The 19675-nt window shown below is 42.2% G+C and overlaps 4 protein-coding genes across 6 annotated transcripts; all 4 read left to right on the top strand.

Annotated features, from left to right (window-relative positions):
• The first annotated feature begins 36 nt into the window (after positions 1 to 36).
• On the top strand, positions 37 to 6334 carry ssx2ipa (synovial sarcoma, X breakpoint 2 interacting protein a). The gene is made up of 14 exons (XM_038698118.1): positions 37 to 183; positions 1359 to 1488; positions 1690 to 1856; positions 2048 to 2254; positions 2825 to 2935; positions 3020 to 3155; positions 3255 to 3330; positions 3428 to 3608; positions 3890 to 4037; positions 4228 to 4364; positions 4554 to 4727; positions 4814 to 4931; positions 5272 to 5425; positions 5725 to 6334. Exons 2-14 carry the CDS (start codon positions 1446 to 1448, stop codon positions 5867 to 5869), a joined length of 1797 nt encoding a protein of 598 aa, XP_038554046.1. The 5' UTR covers positions 37 to 183; positions 1359 to 1445; the 3' UTR covers positions 5870 to 6334.
• Positions 6335 to 6428: 94 nt separating this feature from the next.
• gng5 (guanine nucleotide binding protein (G protein), gamma 5) lies at positions 6429 to 8696 on the top strand. Its single transcript, XM_038698119.1, has 3 exons — positions 6429 to 6587; positions 7512 to 7654; positions 8413 to 8696. The coding sequence occupies exons 1-2, from the start codon at positions 6507 to 6509 to the stop codon at positions 7635 to 7637; spliced, it is 207 nt and encodes a 68-aa protein (XP_038554047.1). The 5' UTR covers positions 6429 to 6506; the 3' UTR covers positions 7638 to 7654; positions 8413 to 8696.
• Positions 8697 to 10005: 1309 nt separating this feature from the next.
• Positions 10006 to 19429, top strand: LOC119887237 (alanine aminotransferase 2-like; the record flags this gene model as incomplete). 3 transcript variants are annotated; one of them, XM_038698114.1, is given in 6 exon segments in its annotated part: positions 10006 to 10179; positions 13935 to 14121; positions 17697 to 17786; positions 17981 to 18089; positions 18268 to 18401; positions 19186 to 19429. In XM_038698114.1, coding segments are annotated over 6 exon segments (799 nt in total), but the record flags the coding sequence as incomplete, so codon positions are not given.
• fuz (fuzzy planar cell polarity protein) lies at positions 10478 to 12324 on the top strand. The gene has a single exon (XM_038698117.1). The coding sequence runs from the start codon at positions 10557 to 10559 to the stop codon at positions 11871 to 11873; it is 1317 nt and encodes a 438-aa protein (XP_038554045.1). The 5' UTR covers positions 10478 to 10556; the 3' UTR covers positions 11874 to 12324.
• Positions 19430 to 19675: the final 246 nt, after the last annotated feature.

Raw genomic sequence — 19675 nt, 5'->3', positions numbered from 1 at the left:
AATGTACGGCTCAGATACTGGTTGCCTACCAACGCTGCCTCCAATAACAAAGATGTTTGGTTAGAAGTCAGTGGAGGACTAGACTTTTAAAAAAAACACACACAACTAGCAGCAGCTGCAGCCGCCTGAGTAGTACCTACTGTAGGGGACAACTGTGCTGGACTGCGTTCACATAAAAAATAGGTAAGTGGGGTTTTTTTTGCGGCCGACAAGGTGACGGCTGAACTCGGCATGGCAGTTGCTGGTGTTTTCGATGAAAGATAATTTTGTTCATTTTGCCGACATTACCGAACTTGGCAAGTGTTCGGGTTGAGTTGATCCATTTCACACCGTGAGAATGTTTAACTTAGCATACAGCTAACTTATTATCCAGGTTGGCAAACAGTGCGAACTAACGTTACAAACCAGCAGTTAATAAATTGGATCCAGATTTAACGTTTTGGCTAACGTCGAATTCATCTTTCAAATCAGGAACATAAGGATCAGGTACATATCTTGAGTGCACTGGTCAACTACTTATCGCTGAAGTTTGTAACGTTCACGATTTCACGATAACCTTGTAATAAAAACATGTCTGTGCTAAACAAGGGTTTAGCAAACGAGCTAATATTAACGTTAGCTAACCTTAATTTGGTAACGTCGAGTTACTAACGTTATACGTCAAGATAACTCTACAGTAACTATTTAATTTATGAAGACATCTTTATCTAATAACGTCATGGTTAACCCACAAAAATAAGCACACTTGTCTTTATCTTCGCCTCAGTGTCACTTAACTTTAGATAAAAGTTGTGTGTCGTGTGTTTTCTGGTTTGGTAGATAAGAACATTGGCTGGGATGCACATGGCAGGGCAGAGAAACGCAGATACTCGACTGGTCGTTGTGTCCAACATGGTGCTCTAAAGCTTTTACTGTTGCTTTGGCTGCAAGGTTCACCCTTATGTTAATAAGCACAATGTGCTTGACAGCCCCCTGAACACAAGTTGGTACACCTCAGTACCTTGTAAAGTTGTGGGAGTGGCGTAGGTGTAGATATCTGGTTCAGCTTGTTTGGGTAGAACATGTCAAGATCATAATTATGTCCCGGAGGCACAAAAGTAAAAACATGCACATGCACTCTCAGATTTAGCCCCTCTGTATTGGCTTTCTGTCATTTTTATCTGTGTAAGTCGTTTGGCTCGAGGCTGAGATCATCATACTGCCCTGCGGTTTCAGTTGCCAATGGCCAATAGGAGAGCCCTGTTAAACCCCAATCTAACCCCCACTGGCAGACATCAGGCGGTTAATCCTGTGTGGGGGACGCAGCAGCCCAGATTATCTATAGCTGGTCTGTCTCATTGCTTGATGCTCCATTGCAGGGCTCAGATCCAGCGGCAGACTGCTAATCCACCTCCGGGGTTGATCACTCATGACCTCACATGCTCGTGTCCTGATGATTCGGTGATATGGGAGAGTGGTGGACAACTGTGCCAGCAGGGACATCTATGGGTAAATGTCTCTACTAATGATTTGGTAGAATATTTCAGTAACAGAAAGGCTCATTAGCTCTGCTTTTTGTGGGATCTGCTAGAGGTGACCCATATTTTTGTTCCCATTTTAGTGCAGCAACCTAATTCAAGCCTCTCAGTAGGAGAAAGCATGTACCTACCATTGCTATAGTTTCCCTCTCTCTGGTCTCTCTCTCTTTAGGAAACTATGAGATATCCAGCATATCGCATGTGACAATGTCTCCCTTGAGGCAGAACAACCTTGTGTCAATGCACTCTTCTTTGCCCCTGTCCAAAAGCTCCTACTGTGTGCTAAGTGTCTTTTGCACAGATGATAATGTTCTTCAGTGCATTTCATACATCAATCAGGTACGGAAACGCCCTGGTTTAGTTATTGTGTTTTATAAAAATAAAATGCATTAATCTAGTTCACATTAGATTTTGATGTTAAATTTGGACAAATGTGCCCCTGCTAAATGCTCATTATTGTGATACATTATCCTTTATTTCTGTAGAGATCATTGACTTCAACGGTGACCTAAGTCCTCTTTCTTTCACAGGAGCTCGCCTCGCTGGGCCTCTCCACATGTATCGAGGCCAGCTCACCAGGGGGATCCGGCCTGAACACAGTGCCAGCTCTGAACGCCATGTATGAGCTGCTCCAGATTCACAGGCGGAATATGTGCAATTTAGAGGAGCTTGAAAAAGAACAGCTGAAGAAATCCAGCTCCTTGGAACACATGCAGATGAACAATTCCAGACTTAAGGCACGTATGACTGAGCTGGATTCAGTCTGTCCAGCTCAGAATACCAACAGACTTTTGTCATTTTCTATAAACTGCAGTAATACATTGCTGACCACCAGAGGGCATAAAAGAAACATATTATTCTGTACACAGCAAATTCCCTCCTTTCTCATTCTTCCAAAAATAAATGAACTACTCTACTACAGAAACCAAACAAGGACAAGACTTTCTATCATTTTCAGTAGCACAATGATTTTCATGCAGTTATCTGTGCTTGCAAGGCTTAACATACCTCTTCTATCTATACCTACCAGTGAAGACATAAAGGTTATTTATATCACAATAGTGTAGAGGTAGGAGCGGTGCTGGGGCCGCTTTAGTTTACTAAACATTTTTAGCTTCATAAGAAAATTGAAAACGACAAATACCTGGTCCACGTGTGTAGATACTGTCTGTGGATTTACAGTCTGTCATTAAATGGGATTTTGCTCAGGAATCCACTCTTGTAGGTTTAAACCCTGAACTAACTGCGTGTGCAAAACATCGCCATCTCATTGGCTCATAATAAGAGTTGTGTGTATTTCCTTCTAGGATCAGTTGGAACTGTCTATAAGGGAGAAATCGGGTCTACATGAGACAGAAAGGCAGCTACAACTCAAAATTAAGACTTTGCAGAGCTGCTTGAAAACAGAAAAAGATGAGGTATAGTTTTTGGTATTACAAAATGTGCACCTAGATAGAGTATGCATGAGCCTGTCAAACTCACGAGGCGGTCATCCTGGATAGGTTCAGAAGCTCCAGAGTATCATTGCCAGCCGTGCCTCTCAGTACAGTCATGATGCCAAGAGAAAAGAGAGAGAAGCTGCAAAGCTAAAGGAGCGTCTCAGCCAGCTACTGATCGACAGAAAGGATAAGAAACTAGGTAAATATACTTCCACAAAAACTGTATATTCATTGCTCTTTATTGTGGGAATTTCAGGACTAGTTCATTAAGATTTGGCCTCCTATTTTTCCCAACTAGCTATTGATGTACTGAATTGCTTGGGGCGTTCAGATGGGAAAAGGAGCCAGTGGAAGACCGCAAAAGCGACAGCAAGGTTTAATGAAAACCATTTCTTGGCTTGTTTACCATATTTGCAGAATGTTCAGTCATCAATCAGACAACTGTTTTTTTTTGTCAATTACTCTCCGCAGCCACGAGAGTGAGATGTACAAGTCCTTGCTCAGTGACTACGAGGCGAGTCAGAGGTCCCTGATGTTGGAGAATGCCGAGCTTAAGAAAGTCCTCCAGCAGATGAAGAAGGACATGATACATATCCTGAGTCCATGCCAGCCCTCTGCCAGAGGAGCCGCTGCTGATGACAGTCTGGAGCAGGTATTATTAGTGGCATAAAACCAACAGTACTCTGTGTGATTACGTGTAAGGTGCAACAAAACTGATTTGACGTGTAGTTCCTCTTTAAGCTCTGACTATGGACAAAGGATTATTAAGCAACATCCAGGGTGCTGACTTTCTGATGGATAGGCAACCCACAGGCCGTATTAATAATGTGATAAATCACTACACTGAAACTTTATCTGTGAGTGTTGACTGTCTTGAAAAGAGACGCTTGCATGTTAAAAATATAGCTTGTCTGTTTCTGCTGTTTTGCTCAGGCAGATTCGGATGGGGAGGAGAAGGCGGGTGACTCTAGCAGGGAAACGCTGGACCAGTCCTGTGAGCACGCCAGGGAGCAGCTCACAAACAGCATCCGCCAGCAGTGGAGGAAACTGAGGAACCACATGGAGAAATTAGACAGCCAAGGTACGCGTAGCTCTGTCACATACCCTGATATACTGCAAAAGTTACTAAAAAAAGTTCCTAACTTAATGTGAGGTTATTAAAAAGTTGGATTGTGGAAAATGTACAGCTGTTCCCTGAAGCGTTCAGACATATATACGTATATCTGGAAGGAAACTGACATTATTAACTTTTGCTGTGTTTGTCTGCCAAGCCTCACAAGTGCAGAATCAGCTGGAGTCCAATAAGGAGGTGATACCAAGGGAGACCCACGAGGATGAGATGGAGAGGATGAGGCGTGAAGTGCAGCAGTGCAAAGAGTTCATTCATGCACAGCAACAGCTCCTTCAGGTCCGTTTCTGCTCATTAAGTCTGTGCAGGTTAAACATTTGCTTAGCAGAGTTTTATACCAATATAAGAGGCTTTTCATTATGCATGCAAATGAATGGATGAAATTGCAGTTGAGATAAATGAGCCCTGGTCATTTTGAAATTGTAGAGAATAATTTGGTCTAAAATGTGTCTGTTTCTGCCTGTGCAGCAACAGCTCAACACATCATTTGATGATGAGACAGCAGCTCTTCTTAATGACTGCTACACACTGGAGGAGAAAGAGCGTCTCAAAGAGGAATGGAGGCTCTTTGAGGAGCAGAAGAGAAACTTTGAGAGGGAGAGAAAGAACTTTACAGAGGCTGCTATTCGCCTGGGGCGAGAGGTGCTCAAGTCTTCTGAAGTAGTACCACAGTTTTATTCAACATACAGTATATTGTGGGTAAATGCAAATCTTTTTGTAATCCACAGAAAAGGGCCTTTCAGGAGGACCGTGCTTCTTGGCTCAAGAATCAGTTTTTGAACATGACTCCTTTTACAGACGGAAGGAGATGTTCCTCATCTGATGGCCAAAGTGCCTTGTCAATCAGTAAGTCTGTGTAATTAAAGATTACTCACAAAACAGGACTACAGGTTACAGTTGTAACAGATGATGAGCATTGATTTGTGGCACAAATTACCGGTAGGCCTGTAATGATAATTTAGAGAATAAAACTTTTGTCAAAAAAAAATACAACGAATAGGAGCATCAGAGCATGCCCCAATCGAAGTATGTTTTGGATCTTATTAACACTTGTGATGTTGATGAATAAAGAACACTAGTTATGATGTGCAAAAAACAATACAGAATAATAACGGTAGTTTTCTATTTATAGTACATGTAAATACCTGTATCTTTGACTTTTATTTGAACATCCCCTGCATTTCAGGAAGTGAGCCAGAGATGAGAATGTCTTCTACAGACGCTCGGCTGGCCAAATCCTCAAACTACGCTACGTTCTCCACTCCTAAACCTACACAAAGTGCTGCTGTGCCATCCACAAATGAACTTTACCGGACACTCCGCCTGATACCAGACAGCAGGTATTGTTCAGTCACTTAATTGTCTGTGTTTTGTGAAATTTGGATTCGTGTTTCCGCGGCATGTTTTACAGTGCTGGGGGTTAATTTGAGCAGTGTTATTTCACAAGGAATACTTCAAGCCAGTGTAGGATATGAAGTTTTAGCCTTCATACTCTTAACAACAGATCTAAAGTTGCTTGTAAGTACCTCCAAATATGTTATGTGTTGTATAAGAGTGAGGATCAGACCCTGTTGCTGGTAGTGGTGTTTGCTGTGTCATACCTATGAATCCCTGCATTTTTGTTTTTTTAACATTTCAGTTCCTCCAGACTTTCAAATCGTAGATGTTGGCAAGAGTCCAGCACCATTGAAGATGGAGAAACTCGATTCAAGTCAAAAAACAAAATTCGATGTGGAGACTTGAGCATCTTCTCTTTGGGTGAAGATGAGAACAGCCTCACTTGAAGAACTTCCAGTGCCTTTTTGTGACTTTGCAGTGGACCTCTTCCATGCAGTGGCATTAATTCATGGCGGAATATCCTCACAACCGATAAACATTTTTTGCAGCATCATTGTTATGTTGCTTTGTTATGGACATGCACAGATAATTCACCAAAGCTGATCAATCAAGAAAGCACTTTAATATCCCTGCCATTGTTCTTTTCTTTACATTTCTGTACAAACAAATGAACACTGACAAATCAGATTTAAAGCTATATTCAAGGGAGAGTGTCTACCAAGTAGTGATTTGACCATATTGGAGTTAGAAATGTCTGTTTACATGTCGATTCTATTGAAAGGATAAGTTTTGGTTTAAAATGTAATGTTTACACATAGTAGATGAATAAATTATGAGTATAATTTTAACTTTAGATTGAGAATGATATGCTCTACTGGTGGAGTAGCACAATAAAGGTATTTTTAATGAAAGGTTGCGTTCTGTCTTTTAATTTGGCGCCTGCTAGTGTGTTAAAATGTGAGTTGCAGTCACAAGTGTGAACAACCGGAATCCGGATGTCATCATCTTTGCTTTTGTCTCAGCATCCAGCCCAGGATCCCACCCCACAGCTCGCGTTTATTTTTTCACAAAAACACATCGAGAATGTCGGGTTCCTCTAATCTTGTAGCGATGAAAAAAGTCGTACAGCAGCTCCGTTTCGAGGCGAGCATAAACAGAGTGAAGGTAATGTATGTGCTTCTTGTTTTTTGGTTTTTTGTTCCCCCCCCCCCTCTGCCAAATAACTGGGGCCAAATCTCTACTGTTACCCCGGTCCGCTAACGACGCTAGCTGGTGCCAGAAGCTAGCAGCATTACGTTAAGTTAGCCGCTAGTCAACAGGCATAGCGGGGCGTTGCTGGGACCGAAGGGGAAGTACAAGTCTGATACACTTATTAAATCAATCACTCAAATAAGAAGAAACGTAGGGGCAAATATTAAATAACGTTAAAGATGATCAGACCCGGGTTGTACCCTAACTTATAGCGTTAAATTAGTTACCTGAAAAGTAAAAGCCGAGCTAACGTTACTTGAAGGAAAATGCTCTGTTGTGTTAGCAAATGCTGCGTTATCTGTACTGCTAACATTTTTTTTACTAAAATAAAGTTACAAAGCCGTTTTAAAGACTTCAATAACTGACTTGGATCAAATGAACCTAGATTTAAACAGGGAAAGAATGTGATTGTACTCAAAGGATATTTGAATCCAGAGGGTCCTTAGGATGGGTTTGTTTTGAATATTGGCACATTACAAGAGTTTAGCAGTACTTTCTGTATAATACACTATATTATTGCCCTCATAGTTTAAGTTCTTTCTTTTTAAGGACTAAAAATTGAAGCAGTAGAGGCAAAGATCTCCAGTATAGGTCATGCTTAAAAAATACTGTGTCCTACAGTTTTTAATTCAGTGACATCTTTCCTGATGATATCATCAGGGTTATGTTCTTTCTTTCTATTCTTTTATTTATTTGGAGGGCATTATCAGTTTTCACTGGCTGAGTAGTACTCATTGTGACAAGTAAATTATGTGAAGTCAATGGAGTGACCCCTTTAACGTGTCTGTTTAGGATAACCCATCATAGTTTACATTTTGGTTCCTCCTTTTGTCACAGGTCTCCCAGGCAGCGGCAGACCTTCAGCAGTTTTGCATGCAGAATGCCTTGCAGGACCCCCTGCTCACCGGTGTGTCCTCCAGCACCAACCCTTTCAGGCCGCAGAAAGTCTGCTCCTTTTTGTGAAACCACTTTATTCACTGGTCAGTCCGCCGGCCTGTTGACACATTCGCACATACTTTACACATGCAAAGGTCTGAAGAGTAGCTGAAGAACTGGCTAGAATGTCTTTAATGCATTTTGTGTGAGACAATTTTTCCTTCTGTGTCTCTTAAACAGTTTCGGTTTTTGGTGAAATTAAACTCGTTCATTATAATAAAAGCCTTTTAAGTTGAAAGGTGGTGGTTAAATGTTGGTTTCCTGTCAACAGTTTTCAGTGGGGGAAAAACGATCTAAACATCTATGGAAACTTCTCAGACCTCTCTAGCATAATTAACTTCTTTGCTATCTTCATGTATCCACAGTATATTACAAACCTTAATATTGTATTTTCTCCTAAACATGATGAAACGCAGGCTAAATTTAGCTGCTCATTTAGGAATCTACATAGTTGCTATATTTTGACAACATATGGATGTTTGGTAGTACTTCACAATGTTGCTATTACTTCTATAATATATATGCAGCTGTAGAATACAATAAGGACATACACTACCTTTTGATAGATTAAAAAGATAAAAAATCAAATGTAACCTTGAGCACAATTTTTTTTTTTAAATTAGCTTAAGCATAGGCCTTTATTTTTTTTATTTTTATTTTTTAATTAACATTTTTAAGATCTGAAACCTAACAAATGTCATTAAAAAACTGACCCACTTCAATTCATTGAAATCATGTCAGCTTAATCTATTTTGAACTGTCTGTGTTTTTTTGTTTTTTTTATTTATTAATTGTTCTGCAGGCCTTCATTTTGATGCTACAGGGAAAAGATGACCTCAACACTGCTCCTCATGCCAAGCCATTATACTGCCACGGGATCTCTTGAGTGAAGAACACATTGGAATCATGTCAGGAAGATGACCATCTATTTTCAGCCACAGTAGAAGAAAGGAGACAGTTTTATTTTTCATGGCACAGTATGATTTTCGATTGAATTATTGTGCCTTTTCTATTGTTCTATTTTAGTCATCACTGTTCTGGACTTTTTTGTATTTAATGAATAAAAAACATTCTTTACTACTCCAATGTTTTGAGTGGCACTTTCTCTTTTTTGACTCTCAGCAAATTATTTATCAGCATTTGTCAGAAGTACTTTAATATATACTAGAGGTAATAATTGAAGAAGCTGATATTTAGATCATGAAATAGAAGAAATTAAAAAGTTTCAGGTTACACGCAATTTCTATTTAGGCACCACTAAATTGCAACATACAAAAAAACTACACTTGCCTTGGCCTAATTACAAACACAGGAAACCTCAACATGGCTGTGAAAGATCTGAGGGACAAAGCAAGGAGAGCTTTCTACGCAATAAAAAGAAACCATCTATATTGAATAGAAATCTGGCTTAAAATTTTCCAATTTGTTCTAGAATCAATAACTATATGGCAGTGAGATTTGGGGACCAATGAATCTGACAAATGGGCCAAAACAATCAGAATCTTTCCAACCGACCTCTGTACGAGCATCCTGCAGGTGCAGAAAAAAAACACAAATATGTGCAGAGCAGAGCTTGGCAAATGCCCCCTCTTACTAAAAATACAGAAAAGATCACTTAAAATCAGTTAACCCCCAGACATACCAGGAGCTGAAACCAGAGAAGAGTCCCCTCAGCCAGCTGGTTCTGAGGCTCTCTGCAGTAACAAGTCTCCAACAGCCTCAGGACAGTAACACCAACTCAAGCAGACCAAACCAAATGATCAACAAGCTAAAAAAAATAATAATTTAATACTGGAAAGAAACAACCAAAACACAAAGTAAATTACAATGTTATCTGCCCTCAAAAAGAGAATTCACATTGGCAAATTACCTGTGCACATAAAATGTCCTAACTTAAGGAATATATTGACAACATACAGACTGAGTGAACACCACAAGAGGAAAGACTGCTCCCAGTGTGACAGAGAACAGGTAGAGACAGAGCTGCACTTTCTAACCTCATGCCCTAAATATAAAACAGTAGGAGAAAATCACTGCAAACATTTACCAAATATACCCCGAATTCAAATTCATATCAGACACACAGAAACTCGCCTATTTACTGGGAGAAATGCCAGAATGCCAAATCATTGCAGCAAAATATATCTCCTCATGCCACGAACTGAGGACAACCAGTGAAAACTCAGACTAGACTGATAAATATATTAAATAATTGTACTTTAGAATTTTCAAATTCTTATTTTGATTATTTTAGTAATTGTTGACAGGGCTCAGATGAGGCATCCAGTCATACATCATGTCAGAAAACTGTATCGCGGTGCCATCTAGTGATCATTCTAATGCTTCAGGTTCGGCTCTCGCGAGACGTGGACCAACGGACGCTATATCCATGTGAAGAGCGCTTCCATGAACAACGCCGGGGACTGAACCCAGGTCGGTGTTCCCGTCCCGCTACTTCAGCGGTTACAATAGAGCTCGTGAACCACAACTGCTGCTCGAACAGCCGAATGACACCGCCCTCGCCAGTCTGAAGAATGAATCATGGGGCAGCGTTACTGTGGAAACGACGGTAACTTATTTTGTTAACCTAGCATGCTAAATACAGTGCGCTAACCAAAGCGCATGGGTATGTGTGAAGTGCAGGCGTAATAGATAGGTTTGCTGCATGATACCTCTGGTCTTGTCGTTGTTTGTACCCCGTTCAGCATGGAAATGGTTTAACGTTAACGTGATGCTAACGGCTCTCTGAGGTGCACACCCTCGATGATGCAACCCTGAACCAGAGTTAACACCAGCCGGTCGGTGTTTGACTAAATGATCGTCATTAACGTTATACTATCAACTGAAATGAAGATCGTTAGGTGAGTGGTTAAATTGTTCGCCGCACCTGAAAAACGCGTTTGTTGAACCGTGCATTTATTAGTGAATCCCAGCTAGCTTAACCCCATGATGATGCTCCAGGATGGGTCAACACAGCTCCTCTGCCTCACAGCCAGCAGTGGGGTTCCTCTTTTCACAAGAGGAGCCTCCAAACAGCTGCCGTTCTCTGTCATCGGCTCCCTGAATGGGGTTCACATGTTCGGAGGTGGTCAGGGAGTAGTGTTGTCCTGCTGTGAGACTGAAGGCGGGGGTAAGGTGGTGTGGAGAGTTTTCCAGGATAGTGTCATGCTCATTGCTGTGAACGCAGGTGGACAAGGTGGCGCATGCAGCAGCAGCAGCAAAGAGGAGGAGGTCCGTTTACAGCGCCTCCTGGAGAATGCGTGGAACTGCATGGTGCTGGTGTTGGGGCAGGATGAGCTGGCCAGTATCAGGAATGTTGAGAGGCTGAAGAGGGACTTGCGGTCCTGCTTCAGCCTCATTGATCAGCTGTTGGAGGAGAGGCAAGAGGGCATTCTGGGCAACCTGACGCACTGCGCTGATTCACTGCTTCCCCCAAACCCCACTTTTCTTCAAGAGGCCGTGGATGGCTTTGCTCAGGCTGCAGACAGTGAATTTAGCTGCCTCCTCGTCCATGGGAGGATAGCTGCAGCCACCGAGAAGTGGTGGCGCCTAGCACCGCAGGAAGTTGTGCTGCTCTGTGCTTTGATGCGGTCCCTGTCAGCATCTGGATCAGCCTCTTCTGACTACCCAGTTTTCCTTCCTCAGGGCAGCCCCACCGTGGCCCACCGCCTGCTCCGCTTCCAGCTGCTCCCCGGGGCAGATGTGTGCGTGCTGTGCGGCCCAACTCCTTCCCTGCACAGAGCTGAGAGTGGGCTGGTGGGTTGTTTCTGGACACCCCTGGTGGAGACCCTGAGGGACTGTCTGGCTGTTGGAGAGCGCTGCTTACCAGGATCTGTATCTCTGCGCCCCGATGTGCTGGCACTTCTTCTCATCAACCGTGAAACACGCCGCTCAGTCTCCTGCGTGCGGACCTCCACTAATAATCATCCCCTCTGTGACCCCCCGTTGCCCTCCAAGGCCCGCTGCTGGGAGCTACTGAAGCTCTTCTACATCTTCAGCACGACACGCTACTTCACCCAGGAGGAGACTTTGTGTGTCTCCCCAGACGAGAGGGCTCAGAGAGGCTACACAGAAGATTTTGTCCTTGGATTCTCCCACCAGCCGCTACAGAGCTATCTAGTTACAGAAGAGTGCAAAAGCTATGGACTTCAGACACCGCAGCACCAGCTCTTCCTGCTTATCCCACTGTCAGTGCCTACCTTTGCACTTCGTACGGTGGCCACACAGACTCTTTCTGATATAGTTGCAGCCACTGGGTTTTAATTGAACCATTTACTTTGTTACAGCATCTTAATTTTCTGTAAAACCACCATCTTTGACACAATAATATATGAATTAGCTGCAAATATTTCTCATGTCTTGATGACTGCAAACGTAACCACTATATGTTAGCTTCCATCTTTAAACAACTGGTAAGAGCTGTACAGTAGAAAAGGATATCACTGTTAATGGTCTCAGCAGGTATTTTCTTTTACTAAACTACTGATCAAGAATGTAATACTGACAAAAATATGAAAACAAGTGAAAACATTATACCATAGTGAACTTCTTTGAGATTACTTACTGAACAGTAACATGATCACCAGGATTGCACTGTATATAATGTATTGGAGAGTCATGTGAAACTGTTACACTGGGATAAATACGTGCCTTCTGTTTGTTGGTTTGACATGTTGAATAATTTGACTTAAAATATGATGATTATTTTGCTTTCTGTGGGTTTATATCAGAGTTTTTTTCCTTCCTTCATTGCAAAACTGTGTAACTGCAAATAAGCAAGAAGCAGTAGTTTCATTTAAACTGCTTACCAAGGAAAGCTTGTAACTTATTATGTTTTCTTTTTCTTTTTTTTCATTTCTGACATTTTCTTGACTGCTGAGGCACAGAAAGTGGCCACTATTGGGTTTAATAAGACTATTCAACTTTGAGAAAGACAAACTAAAAGCATCTGTCAGAAATTCTGTTCTATAACTCATACTAACCTATGCAAAAAAACCACCATTGCTTTCTGTGAGTTAGTAAAAACATCTGTATTTCGAACCTCATAATGCTATAATAGTGGCAGTGAGTAGTGACAAAACACACACTTCATTATTGAATTAATGCTTTGTGTCAGGGTAATTGCAGTGTTTTGCGTTGCACTTGTGCACTGATCTTTCCATGAAACGTATTGCAGTCCCACTTCAGAGTTGTATTGAAAGGCACACTGAGGATAAGTAACATCCCAATGCCCAGTATGTTTAGTTCCTGTGAGGAGAGAGAGTCTGCAAGAGAACATGACATTTGTGGAATTTCCACACAGGACATCCCAGTTTAACCTGGGAACTGGGAAAATGTAACCGGTGTAATTAGGCCTGAAGTACCATCCAGGGACTTCTGAGCAGCAGAGATCCAAAACACTTAACTATATGGTATTAGTATTCCAGGAATAGTGATTTTTCATTGAAGCCTCTTCTGTAGATTGTTTACGTGATTATAGCATGTTTCTTTAGTCAGAGAAATTAGCATATAACCACCCCAGAAAGAGTTTAGTGGTCCAGATAGGAGGAGCATTCATAAGTATTTTTTTCAAAGCCTCCTCCCAAACCGCATGGAGCTCTCAGAACAAAAAGCGGGGCGCCGTGCGGTGAGCGCGGGACAAAGCTGGAAGCTGCACCCGGTTCGCTGGCTGTGTGTCCCTCTGAGCCACGTCAGGCGTCCCAAGCTGTTTCGGCTTAGTAACCGGAGAACCGAACTTGACTGTCGGCCTCAGGGTGCGTAGGGTAACTGGGGAGAGGGGGGTGGGATAACTGTGGACATGTAGCCACACAAGGGGGAGGGATATGCCCTGGGGCTGTAGCGTGGCCATGTGTGCACGGATCAAAACTCCAACATTTCAGAGTGAAAAGCTTAGCCGATGTGTGTGGATGCAGCCAGGGCCTTTAGAAACTTCCTGTGGTTTTTTTTTTTAAATCACAAATTTGCCGAAGGCTCACTAGTATACTTTCACATCTGACAAGATCAAAGGTTTGAGTTATTTTAGGAGTGGCTTCACTTGCACACCCTTAATTTTCATTTTCCCAGAGTGACACAACCGGTAACGTTAGGCTATAGCAGTTTGCTGTGCACCGCAGAGGCGTTAAAAGTTGCTCAACGTGTTCACAGAAGGGAGTGTAACTTCATGGCAGCCACACGGATGCAGCTGTTATCACCGAGAAAAGTCCGGCTTTTAAGCCGAGGTCGAAATGAATTGTTTGCCGGTGGTAGCGGAGCGCAGCGGCCCGGCGGTGGTCCCAGGGTCCGCTCACTGACCTCTCCCCCTCTGTCCTCCTCCTCTCCCGGCAGAGCTCTATCGAGTCTGAGTGCGACGCGGCGTGGGCTTCCCAAAGAGAAAATGTCTGAGAATGGATTGTCGTCCCGGGCCAAGGTGTTGACCATCGACACCATGAACCCCACGGTGAAGAAGGTGGAGTACGCCGTGCGGGGGCCCATCGTTCAGCGGGCTGTGGAGCTGGAGAGGGAGCTCTCTGAGGTTTGTACAACAGGCCGTCTGATCTAAGTGTTCATACTTCACGTATTCTCCATGGATCATACTCATCATCTGTGCGTGTGAAAGGTATCTCGTGTTGTCTGTCATTCGTTTCACCACGTTATATGCTTATTCTACAGGTGAGACCGTGGCAAAAAGCTGTGTACCTTTTTTGTAGACTCACATATTTGGGAAAATAAGGTTTTATGGACGCAGTCAGTGTCTTTCATCAGACATAATTGCAGGTCAGACCAACTTCAACACCTGGTTATGTTCTCACTATTACCATCTAAACATTATCCCTTAAATAAATCGTGTGTTATCCCTTGCTGTGCTGTTTACACACCTCTTATCAAAGTCCATTAGTTAGTCAGTAATTCTTGAGCAGGTTTAGCCTGTCACAACATGGGTACACAGGGTGCAAAATTAACTTTTTGTCCACCAGCTAAAGTGCTAGTGTATGTTCAAATTGTACCAGCCACTTCATAGATTATCATTGTGGGGGGTTTTTTTGGCTAGTGAGTGAAGTAAATTTACCAACATTTGGCTGGTGGCTGGTGCAAAATTTGTACCTCAGATGTAGATATTCCTCGTTGTTAGTTCTAATTAATTTCTTACATGTTTCTAAACCACAGTTGTTGCTAATGGAGAGATCCTCGGTGAGCGGTGAAAGTCCATAGTCTAAACCAGAGACTGTCCTGTTTACTGCCTCTCACTGTCTGACCTACTATTGATGTACATATCTGTTGCCTCACTTTACCCCCTGCAGTCTTCAATGTCCTAACTGTTCGGCTTGGCTTATCTGTCTACTATTGTACCTTTTTTAAATCTTATCAGCCGTAGACGAGCATAGACTGTTATCTTATGTAGAATGGTCATCTCAGCGTCTACAAATCACTAGTAGAGTAGTAATATAGAGGTAGTAGTAGTAATAAATCTGAATCCGGCTCTCAGCTCTTGTGTCCAGCAGCTTAAGTCATGTCTTTAAATCCATAGCATACACTGATATTGTTTTTGTGTTTTTTATCATCCAAGATATTTTTGGTCCTTTCCAGCTTATTGGCATTTGTGCTTGTCTCTTTGTTTTTTTTGTGTTTGTTTTGAAAAGCTCTGTCCCATCCCTTCCACTCGGACAGTTTGTGATGATGTGGCAAGCAGCTGTTGGTGTACTGAGTGCAGTCTGGTGTGAAAACTGTCCTCTCCTGAGTGCTTTGCTCAGGAAGGGATGAGCATGCAAACAGGTCCTTGCACAAGTGAAAGGGACTGTAATGACAGTAGTGTCCTTTTAACCAGATGACTCACTGTCTACATAGATTTTGAATTGTATTTAGATCTTCAAAAAGCGGAAGAAATTGCAGTTGGATTCAGTTGGTAAAACCCTGTCAAGATATCGGGGTATAGGATCATTCACAGGGGAGGAAGCAGGGGAAATGCTATACACAGGGAAAGCACTGCAAGTCTGCAGTCTGTCCTGTTGCCAGACTTCACCCAGCCAGAAGGCAAAAATGTACCCGAAGTAATCCTTTACAGTCCTCCCATCTTTTCCCCCAGTTTTCAGAAACACTGAACTGTGCTTCTGGAAGCTTTTAAACTGTTGCTCTTCCTTCAAAACACATTCTCTTTCGTTATATGATCACATCCATTTCCTACTGCGGCTTGGATGGTGTTGGATTACTTTGGGAAGCAGGTCAAAGTGGTATTCTCGCTTTTGTCTGTGAATTATACTCAAGCACATGAATGCACACTGTGATTCCTCCGCTCCAGTTTCTTCCACGCCTTGTTTTTTTGGAACTGAGAGCTTTGCTCTTCATTTACAGTACAAGTACGGCCTTGTTCTTGTTATTTCCCCCCATACTAAAGCTGTGTTGGTTGCTCATAGCTTTTCCGAACAGGGAATGGAAAGGAGTCAGACTTTGAGCCAACTTACTGTACCAGTTAACAAGTGCACAAATCAAGGCTTCACATGCAGTGATTACATTGAGGTCTTTGTTTGTCCTAATGAGAAGCTAGCTGATAGTGAATGGGGACCCTTTGAGACACACAAGGCTAGTTTTGTCAAATTCTTTCCACATATTCTGCCAGAATAAGCAACATGCACACGTCTACTATGTTTTCCATTTTAGAATGACTATTGAGTGTATTTGGAAACACTGTACTAAGAACAAAAAAACACATAAATGACGAGTCACATTATGCAAAATGAATTTTCTTCTCTTTGTTTTCGCACTTTGCATCGGGAGCACAGTTTCACCTTCTGCTAAAACTTCAGCATTGTTTGCGTTACTGTTTTATCAGCGATGGAGGACAAAAACCAAAGCCCTTTCGCGTTGGTTCTCAGGAGCAGAGGTCAGTGTGTTTCTAAAAAGACCCTCATCCTGAATAGGCGGTATTTATGACCACGGGGTGTTATTCTGCCTGTATAATGTTATTGGCCCAGACCGAGAGACGCCTCAAATATGTGACCAATGAGAGAGCCAGAGACTCAAGCTTGCTAAAATCTGAACTGGAGTGGGCAAATAAAACAAACAGGCTGTTTTGATTTCTGCAGGTTGTCAGTGTGAGGTTCCACTTGTGGTCTCTCTGCAGTGTCACGCTGTTGCTAACATCTGGTGTTGTCGACGTGTGTGCGTGCTTGTTATGTGCATGTGTCTGCCTACATTGCTGTTTGTGCTCTGTCAGTGGGCTCAGCTACTCAAGAGATTATCTTTCAGAAACGTTATATTATTGGCCTGGAAGACCGTAAATTAATACCTTATTTGGATGATATGTTGTCCTAATTATTTTGGTGTTGAGCATGCTTCTGCTCAGTCTACACTAAGGTGGTTAAGCGCCCTTGTGTAACGTTTGTCTCTGTGTTTATGTGTCAGAAGGTTAACAGTATCAGTACCACAAGGTAGTTTGCACAGGTTGAAGCTTTGTTCTCATGTTTGCACATAGTATCTGCATCAAGGCCTTTAGAAATACACTAAATTGTTGGTACTAAATGATTTCTGTCTATTCTGCAGTGAAACTTCCCATATTAACCAAGATCTCTATGTAGAATAGATGCACTATTGAATAGAATCAAATTTCTGTCCGTAAAGAATTACTTCACTTTATAGTGTCAGTGAACATCTGCAAGTGTGTGTGTGTGTGTGTGTGTGTGTGTGTGTGAGAGAGAGAGGAATAAAAAAAAGTGAGCATAGAGAATGAATTACTGATGCCTTACATGGTTTTCTGAATAATCAGGAAACTGAGTTACTTCTGCCGTTTACTCAGAAAATCTGTCTTGTGGAATTTGATTGGAAACGTGACGATTAAAGTTTTTTTTTTTTTTAAACAAAGTATGTTGCCACTGTTGTTTTTCATTAAAATTATATTTAGAAAGATTTAAATAGTGCTGTCTTCTTGAAACTGGGGAAAAAATGCAGTGGGGGTTCTCCGCCAATATCTTTAGGTTTGTTAATGCGCAGTCGCTGTAAATATTATTTCTTGTGTACAAAGTGAAGAAATGCTCTCATTGTTCACAGTCCGTCCCCTCCCCCCTCCCATTCTTCAAATATATAATCATTTCTGTATGTTGTGTTTATGTTCTGCAGGGAATGAAGAAGCCCTTTTCTGAGGTCATTAAGGCAAACATTGGTGACGCGCATGCTATGGGCCAGCAGCCAATCACTTTCTTCCGGCAGGTCTGCTCCTAAGCCTTTTCCCCAATCTCTCATCTAATTATAACACCAACCCTCTGACTCTTCGATGTCTAACAGATTTCTCCCTCGTTAACTAAATTGGTGTAAATTTCCCCCCTGTTTTATGCAGTAATCTGTGTAGGAATTTACATAATGTCCCTTCTACCCTTTATACTCACACCTCTCTTTGTTTCAAGGTCTTGGCGCTCTGCTCCTACCCTGAACTGCTGAATGACAGAACATTCCCTGAGGATGCTAAAAGTAGAGCACGCCGCATTCTGCAGTCCTGCGGAGGGAACAGTATGGGTGTGTATGAGTGTGTTGGCACAAAAAGCTTTACATAACCCCAGTTGCTAATTATCACCTTTTGTCTCTTCATAAGCTCATTGTGTGTTAAAGTATGCTTTCTGGTTTGTACTTTGTTGTGTTAAAGCTTTTAAGTTATCATAGCAATGTGTATTGTTTCCATATGAATCTCCCTCAGGCTCCTACAGCGCCAGTCAGGGTATAGACTCTGTGCGTCAGGATGTGGCCCGCTACATTGAGCGAAGGGACGGCGGTGTGCCCTGCGACCCAGACGACATTTATCTCACCACAGGGGCCAGCGACGGCATTGTGGTACAAATCACCTCTCATCTGTTCAACTGACTTTGTTGTACTACTATGTGTTTGTTTTTTTTCCCCAAAAGAAATTAGGGATAACATGTAGCAGTCCAATATTAATGAAGTAAAAGTTACCTGATGTCTCGATTGGGATTTTTAAGACTGATGGACCAAGTCTTGATAATTTTGTGGTAAATTAACATAAACTGACAAATCAGATGTATGATGGAGTGAACCCGTCCTCAGTGAGTTCTCTTTGTTAAGGTCAAATCGCACAAGCTGCAACTAAGAGGAAAACATGCCGTCAGAACAAAAAGTAGCATCTATTCTAGATCAATAAGATAAAAAAGTGCTGAAGTTAGATCACCGATGCCCAGACAGTTTGGCTGGTGACCCTTTAAAAGCAAGATATTATCTTCGTCCATGAGCTATGTAGCGTTTCATTTCAAATCAATTGTAGAGTTCTGACAAGTTACAGTTAAAGTCGTATAGCAGTAATGGTTTTTATTTTTCTATTTTGTTGCCCATCCAACACTGAGGGCACTCCCATCCTACTGAATTGGACCATTTGCCCCCCATCAAACTGATTGCATGATGTGTACTTTAAAAGGAGAACTTCATGCCAAAACACAGCTGCAGAGCAACAAAGTGAAATTCAGAGGAGCAACAGCACCTGTTTCCTTTTCCAGTCTTTTATGCAAATGTGACATGCAGACAAAGCTAATCTGTGTTACTTTTTATGTAGGCCAACTTGTGGAGCTGACATATCTTTCTTGAACTCCCTATCCTGCACTTTTAGACCATGCTGAAGCTGCTGGTGTGTGGCGAGGGTGCGACTCGCACAGGCGTCATGATCTCCATACCTCAGTATCCACTGTACTCTGCTGCGCTGGCCGAACTGGGCGCCGTGCAGATCAACTATTATCTTAATGAGGAAAAATGCTGGAGTCTGGACATTAGCGAGCTGCAGCGCTCCCTGGATGAGGCCCGGCGCTACTGCAATCCCAGAGCCCTGTGCATCATCAATCCTGGAAACCCCACTGGTAAAGTTTCCTTCATTGTTTTTGGTCAAAGTGACTACTAGGTGCTTAGTAGTTGTCAGTATTTCACATATTATGTCGTCCTGTTCAGCCCTCTGAATAATCAAGTTGTGTCAGTTTTAAGGGATTGACAAAATAACCTAAGAACCTCATTAAATGGAAAGGAGACAAAAACAAAGTGTCAAATTAGTTTTTCACAGTAATGATTGTACTATTTTGTCAGTTTAACTTATATTTGGCACATATTGT

This window comes from Micropterus salmoides, unplaced genomic scaffold (genome assembly GCF_014851395.1).
Source record: "Micropterus salmoides isolate LMB-PRFRI ecotype aquatic unplaced genomic scaffold, ASM1485139v1 Ms_hic_scaffold_4077, whole genome shotgun sequence".
NCBI lineage: Eukaryota > Metazoa > Chordata > Actinopteri > Centrarchiformes > Centrarchidae > Micropterus > Micropterus salmoides.
The sequence above is the reverse complement of the archived record's forward strand: the minus strand, read 5'-3'. Positions and strand labels throughout refer to the sequence as shown.